This window comes from Phoenix dactylifera, unplaced genomic scaffold (assembly GCF_009389715.1).
Source record: "Phoenix dactylifera cultivar Barhee BC4 unplaced genomic scaffold, palm_55x_up_171113_PBpolish2nd_filt_p 000329F, whole genome shotgun sequence".
Taxonomy (NCBI): Eukaryota; Viridiplantae; Streptophyta; class Magnoliopsida; order Arecales; family Arecaceae; genus Phoenix; species Phoenix dactylifera.
In genome coordinates this window covers 358,800-366,153 of record NW_024067793.1, presented here as the reverse complement: position 1 = coordinate 366,153, position 7,354 = coordinate 358,800, and the positions used below count along the sequence as shown (strand labels likewise).

General features: G+C 56.6%; 1 protein-coding gene across 1 annotated transcript; it reads right to left on the bottom strand.

Moving 5' to 3' along the window:
- Positions 1-4,134: 4,134 nt before the first annotated feature.
- On the bottom strand, positions 4,135-5,101 carry LOC120105629 (tropomyosin-1, isoforms 33/34-like). The gene is made up of 2 exons (XM_039118251.1): positions 5,021-5,101; positions 4,135-4,920 (listed from the first exon to the last, which is right to left on the bottom strand). The coding sequence occupies exons 1-2, from the start codon at positions 5,099-5,101 to the stop codon at positions 4,135-4,137; spliced, it is 867 nt and encodes a 288-aa protein (XP_038974179.1).
- Between the last annotated feature and the right edge of the window lie 2,253 nt (positions 5,102-7,354).

The following is a 7,354-nucleotide window of genomic DNA, read 5'->3' as shown; positions in this document are numbered from 1 at the left end:
TTGAAGCCAACCCCGAGAAAATTCGGGCGCTGCAGGAGATGACGCCCCCAAAGACAGTCAAAGAAGTGCAGCGACTCACTGGACGGGTCGCCGCCTTGGGGAGGTTCGTCTCCCGATCGGCCGAGCGCTGTCTCCCCTTCTTCAAGATCCTTAAGCGGCCAAAGGACTTTCTATGGTCAGAAGAATGCCAGCGGGCCTTTGAAGAGCTCAGACGCCTTCTGGCCTCTCCCCCGCTGCTCACCAAGCCTCAGCGGGGCGAGGTCCTCTACTTATACTTGGCCGTTTCCCCGACCGCGGTAAGCTCAGTCCTGGTCCGAGAAGAGGACAAGCTCCAAAAGCCAATCTACTACATCAGCCGGGTCCTCAGGGATCCTGAGACCCGATATTCTAAACTTGAGAAGACAATTTTTGCCCTTATCATCTCGGCTCGGAGACTCCGCCCTTATTTTCAAGCACATACAATAGTCATACTGACCGACCAGCCTATGAAGCAAATATTGCAGAGGTCGGATCGTGCAGGGAGGATCGCCAAGTGGGCGGTAGAGCTCGGGGAATTCGACCTCGAATATCGGCCCAGGCCGGCCATCAAAGCTCAAGTTCTCGCCGACTTCCTTGTGGAATGTACCTTGCCGGACGACCCTGAGCCACCATCTGCGCCTATGGACGGAACCCCGAAGCAACCGTGGGTTCTATATTCGGACGGGTCTTCAGCTTCGGGGGGTAGCGGGGCTGGATTAATCCTCACCAGCCCAGACGGAGTGGTGGCCGAGCAAGCCTTCCGCCTCGAGTTCTCGGCCTCAAACAACGAGGCGGAGTACGAGGCGCTTATTGCTGGGCTTAAATTGGCGAAAGAACTGAAAGTGGAAGATTTGAAGGCCTTCAGCGATTCCCAGCTGATAGTGAGCCAAGTCCAGGGGGACTTTGAAGCGAAAGAGCTATCAATACAAAAGTATCTTCAAAAAGTGCGGGAACTTACGTCCGCCCTAGGCTCTTTCAACATCCAGCACATTCCCAGAGCGGAGAATCTCAGGGCGGACCTGTTATCCAAGCTAGCGACCTTCCGCATGAGCGAGCTTTCTAAGGAGACGACGCTCGAATATCTTCGGACACCCAGCACGGAGGAACCCGAACCCACCATGTGCATCGACTTCGAGCCGAGCTGGATCGACAGGCTCGTCCGTTATCTCCGGGACGGAACCCTCCCTCAAGATGAGATTGAGGCTCGCCGGATCAGGCGTCAAGCTCCACGGTATGTCCTATACGAAAATAGGCTTTATCGTCGATCATTCACTTCTCCCCTCCTCAGATGTCTCCGCCCTTCTGAGGCGGACTATGCCCTCCGAGAGGTCCATGAAAGAATTTGCGGAAACCACCTGGGAGGTCGGTCGTTAGCCCATAAGATCCTGCAACGAGGATATTACTGGCCCACCCTCCAGAAGGATGCGACGGACTTCGTTCGGAGGTGCTACCGGTGCCAGCGGAACGCCAACATCCAACGCCGACCTTCGGCCCTGCTGACCTCAATCACCGCCCCCTGGCCGTTTGCCTAGTGGGGAATCGACATTCTGGGACCCTTCCCTCTGGCAACCGGACAAAGAAAATTTCTGGTCGTCTCCATCGACTACTTCACCAAGTGGGTCGAAGCTGAACCTGTGGCTCGGATCACCGAGCATAAGATGCGGGACTTCGTGTGGAAGTCCATTATCTGTAGATTCGGACTCCCCCGTATCCTTATATCCGACAATGGCCGGCAGTTCGACAACGTCCACTTCAGAGAATTTTGCTCTGAGCTCGGCATCGACCACTGCTTCACCTCGGTCACCCATCCCCAGACAAATGGAGAAACTGAGGTAACAAATCGTACTATTTTGCAGGGACTCAAGGCCAGGCTTGACCGATCCAAAGGACAATGGGTTGAGGACCTGTACAACGTCCTCTGGGCTTATCAGACTACGTTCCGATTGCCCACCGGCGAGACCCCCTTCAACCTGGCATACGGCACGGAGGCTGTCATCCCACTGGAAATCGGCCTCCCTTCCCCAAGAGTGGAGCATTATGATCCTGACTCCAACTCTTCTCGGCTCAGAAACAACCTGGATCTCGTCGAAGAGACACGAGAGGTCGCCCGGGTCCGTATGGCAAGATACCAACAAAAAACGGCTCAATACTACAACTCTCGGGTCAAGCCCAAGCTCTTCAAAGTAGGGGACCTCGTCCTCAGGAGGGCCGAGGCCTCTCAGCCAACTGAGCAGGGAAAGCTCGCCCCGAATTGGGAAGGGCCGTATCAAATCGCCCGAGTACAACGATCCGGAGCATACAAGCTGAAATCTCTCGAAGGGACCCCCATTCCGCGAAGCTGGAATTCCGAGAATCTACGAATGTACTACCAATAAGACCCCTAGGGGTTCAAGACAACCAAAAACACGGATTCGGTCTCCTTTTTACATATGATCCGACCATTCCAATAATTACAGTTATCTCTTCTAACCTTGGGTCGTTTGTGATCCCCAGATTCCTCGGCCAAGGTCGGGATGCCTCGAGGCTCGACCGTAGAGTTCCAAACTTCCTTGACCTCGGGAAATATTGCAGGACAGCGGAGCACCGACCTGGCGCGCGATCCCTCGACTAAGGTCGAGATGCTCCGAGGGTCGACCGTAGAGTCCCAAACTTCCTCGACCTCGGGAAGCGTCGCAGGTCGGTAGCGCGTTCCCAGACCCACCGACCTGGCGCACGAGATCGGTAGCGCGTTCCCAGACCCACCGACCTGGCGCACGATCCCTCGACTAAGGTCGAGATGCCCCGAGGGTCGACCGTAGAGTCCCAAACTCCCTCGACCTCGGAAAGCGTCGCAGGTCGGTAGCGCGTTTCCAGACCCACCGACCTGGCACACGATCCCTCGACTAAGGTCGAGATGCCCCGAGGGTCGACCGTAGAGTCCCAAACTCCCTCGACCTCGGAAAGCGTCGCAGGTCGATAGCGCGTTCCCAGACCCAGCGACCTGGCGCACGACCTCCTGACTAAGATCGGATGCCCCGAGGTTCGACCGTAGAGTCCCAAACTCCCTCGACCTCGGGAAGAGTCGCAGATTGATGGAGCATCCCCAAACCCCCTCAACCTCGGCGGGCGCCATAGGGCTCATGAGAAGCCCGAGCTCCTCAAAAGTCAAAGAATGACTCCGGAAGTTGGCGAGGAGATAAGGCCACCTACTCTGATACGAGGGGCGCAATTTTGGAGACACAAAAGGTACATCCTATTTGATGCTCGTCTTGTTATATTTATCTACGTATTGACAATGAAACCCCGATTGAAATCGGGACCTTAATCTGGCCAAGGTCGGATTGCTTCTACAAGTCGGTGTAAGATTAATCTCCCGTTGACCTTGTGCATGCTTCGTCTACCGACGATCTCCACCACAACTCATATAAACCCTTATGGGCAAGGGCCAAATTCAGCCCCCATGCCCAGGCTCCGATGTCAACCTGTGAAGATAACCTCAAAGGCCGAGGTGTTCCTTACAGGCCCCAATCCCGCTCGCCTGAATCTCGGCAGAGTCCGAGGGCAATGACTGCGAAAAATCTGGCGACGATGTGACTATTGGCCTAAGCTCCCCTTTGGGGGACAACTTTCTTACGGGCCTGCGCCCCAAGAGCCAGGCCCAAAAGCTTGGCCGAGCACCTCGGTGGCGACCTATGTAGGTCTAGCGCAGCCCCACTTGGGGGCCCGAAGCCCGAACCCGGAGCCATGAGAACCTAAAAGCCAAACTTGGCAACCTCTGCGACCTACGAATCCGAGCTACAAGACTTGGTGAAATTTCCTAAAGTCTAAGCTCGGAGCCCCCCCTAGCTAGCGTAATCAGAGTTCGGACACTTATACACACCAGAAGAAAGGTAAGACATAGCCAAAGAACATGTCTTTATTAATATTATCCGAAGGCTCGGATACGAAGTCGAGAGTCGGCAGAAGTACCGACCTCGTTTCCGAGTGAAAAAGACAGAGAAGAAGAATAAATGTAGAAGTGAAAGAAAAAGCTTTCATTGATGAAACGCCAAAAGGCTAAGTACAAAACTAGAAGCCGGCCTTTTACAAAGTTGTAGGCCGACCTCGTTTACAATGAACAAAGAAAAAACCAAAGTCCTAAGAGGTGGCGGCTTCATTAGCATCACCCTCGTCGTCTACAGGAATGACCTGCGGGTCTTCAGTAGGCGCGGGCTCAGGGTCTGCAGCGGGCGCGGGCTCAGGGTCTACGGCGGGGGCCTCGGCTGGCGCCGCGGGAACAACCTCGCTGGTTTCACGAGGTATGGCCTCCGCCCTCGCCGGTTCAGCTGCCTCGGCTTCGACCTCAGCAAGGTCCTCCTCGGACACGAGGGCAGCGGGGATATCGTCGTCGTCGTCGTCGGGGCCGTACCCGAACCTCATCCTCGGACGGACCGTCGAGAGGTCGAACTGGGGGCATATCCGGGCCATCTGCTTCCGAAAGTTGTCAAAGCCCCAGAGGAACCCGTCCACAGTCTCCTCCTCTAACATATCGCGGAACTCTTCTGACTCCTTGAAGAGTTCCATGGCGTTCTCGGCCCGCTCGAGCGCCCTCTTCTCCCGGGCCTCGAGCTGCTCGATCTTGAGGCGGAAGACCCCAGCCTCGTACTTCAGACCCGCGACCTCAGACTGGGCCTCCCCCAGGCGCGCCTCCGAGGCACGCAGGGCCGATTTCGTCAACGAATGGGCGGCCCTCTCCTCTTCGAGCACCTCGACCATGGCGAGTCGCCCGGCCTCGGTGGCTTCCCTTCGCGCTTCGGCTTCGGCCAGCGCGGCCTCCAGCTCAGTGACCCTCTTCTTGGCCGGCTCCAACTGCCGGCTGAGTCGTCGAGTCTCCGCCTGACAACTTTGGGCAATAAACACCAGGGAGTCGACTTCATGGATACGCTGCAAAAGAGGAAAAAAGAAGAAGAAAGCAGCTATAAGTAAAAAGCAGGCAGTGTATGCATAAGTTAGTAGCCAATGAGAGGTTAAGGCAATAGCTCACCCGAACAGTATTACAGTAGGTACTGTCGATGATCTCTTCCAGCGACGCCCTCCGAAACTCGGCCCGGTCCGCTGGAAGCATGGCGTGCCGACATACCGCGCGCACGGTATCGGCATCGTGGAAGGCCGAGCTCCCCTCAAGGATTGGGGACCCCGGCTCGGCTGACCTCCCCGCCTGATCCCTCGGGGAGCTCGGCTTGCCCGAGCTGGGGACCTCGGGGCCCCTGCTCGGCCCGGGCTCTGAAGGCCGCAGTCGGATCACCATCGGTCCTCCCCGCTGGGCGACAGGGGTAGAACGGAGTGGGGCTGCCGAGCCCGTATCGCCGGTATCTGGCGCCCGCCTTCGGGCGTCCGCAGAGACCCCCGCTTCCGGGCCTCCCGTCCCGGCCGAGGTGGAAGCAGCGGCCGACTTCGACTTCTTCCGGGGCTGAGGGATGGCCCCGCCGGCCTCAGCCTCCCGCCTCTTCAGCCGAGAAAAGAGGGATGTGCTGCTAGTCGGCATGTGGGGGATGTCTGAAACCAAAAATTTTTTCGAGTGTCAGACCAGTGTTAGCGAAAAGAAGAAATAGGTAAAAATAGGACGAGACAACTATTCTTACCCTCGGGGCGCGCCGAGCTCAAACCCACGCTCGCCAAGGCGCCCTCCCGTAGGAGCTCGGTTAGGTTGAATCCTTTCCCGAGGGCCCGTAGGGAGTCCAAGACCCTCAGCTCCCTCCCCGAGGGATCGGAGAGCCTGTTGAGAGTCTTCAACCGAGGATGCCCCCACCTCGGGTTGAACCCCCACGGCACCTCAGATGCAAGAAAGAAAAATTTCTCCTTCCACTCATGAATAGAGGAAGGGGCACCCTGGAAGAGCGACATACCACCCCGAAAGGCGAAGTATAGCCACTCTGCATCCGCCGGATTTTTCTTTAATAAAAAATACCGGCGGAAAATGCTCACCGAGATCGGAATCCCATGCGCGAGGCACAAGGACAAGAACCCGATGATAGTTCTCCACGAGTTCGGAGCAAGCTGTGCTGGGACGAGTTGATACTCCACCAGCAAGTTGTTCACAAACTCGTGAACAGGGAACCGCAGGCCGGCCCAGAGCGTCTCGCGGTAAATCGCGATCCGACCTGGGGGCGGCCGCGTCACCCTGTCTTCCGGCCCTGCAGTTTCGAGATGAAACCCGGGCTGGAAGAAGAACCGGGAGCGGATTAACTCCAGCTCCTCCCTCGATAAGCTTGACCCTACCTCCTCCGGACCAAGACCCATTTTTTCAGAAAATTGAAGTAAACTAAAAGATGAGAGGAGTAGGTAGGAGAAGAAGGGAAACCCTAAATAACACGGGGCAAGAACCTACGGAAAGAGTTGCCGGAAACCACTCCGGGGACCGTCGGCAAAGTATCGTTGGGAGAGAGAATGGAGGTAGGGACGACAAAAGCAAAGGGCGACCAAATAGGACTATTAGGGCAGACTCGAGGGGCTTATATAGACCCCCCTGACGGCCCGGATTGGCGGGCTTAGTTTTCATCCCCCATCCAGATCGCGCCAAGTGTCAACCTCGGAACCCGAAGCACCGCATTCACTCCGGATCAATATCCCGGGTACGCAACCGAGGCGCCGTCCCATCGGATCTCACGGCCTCATCATAGGCCCACTAAACCGGATCACCTTAAAAGACGAGCGGACATCACCTCCGCTCCCTTCATTTAATAAGCCTCAGGGACACGTGGAGCGCCGAGATAACCCCAGCCTCCCAGATCGTTATTCCGCCAATACGAAATCGGAAACGTCCGACCTCAAATCATGCCACGTGCTCATTTCGAAGCGCAAAACGGCGTGCCTATTTAAGGAGGCGGCTTCGATTATAAGGTCGAGGCGCCACCTCATCGGGCCCGGGGAGCCTCGTTATGAGCTCGCCGTACAAAGCGATCTCGGAGATCTAAACGGCGTAATCATCATCATGGCTGCTTCGAGATACGTAAGGGTGCAGACCCCGTCATAAGTCCGCTGTATAAAGCGATCTCGACGGGCCAAAGGGCGCAGCCCACGCCATAACTACCTCGAAATGCCTAAGGGCACGGACCTCATCATAAATCCACCACATGAAGCGACCTCGAAGGTTCAAAAGGCGCGGACTTCGTTACAGAAGCTTTAGGGGTGCGGGCGTGATCCCCTTCGACCTCGATAACCACGATAACAACTTCTACTTCCCACGTCCGAGCCTGCAGCTCGAACTCGGAAGTCGGGGGGTAGTGTTGAAGGAATACGGTTTTCCCCCAGTAATACAATAACCCTGCCACCGGAAGACTACGCAGTCGACGACCCCGGACGACTGAGGTCGGCGCCC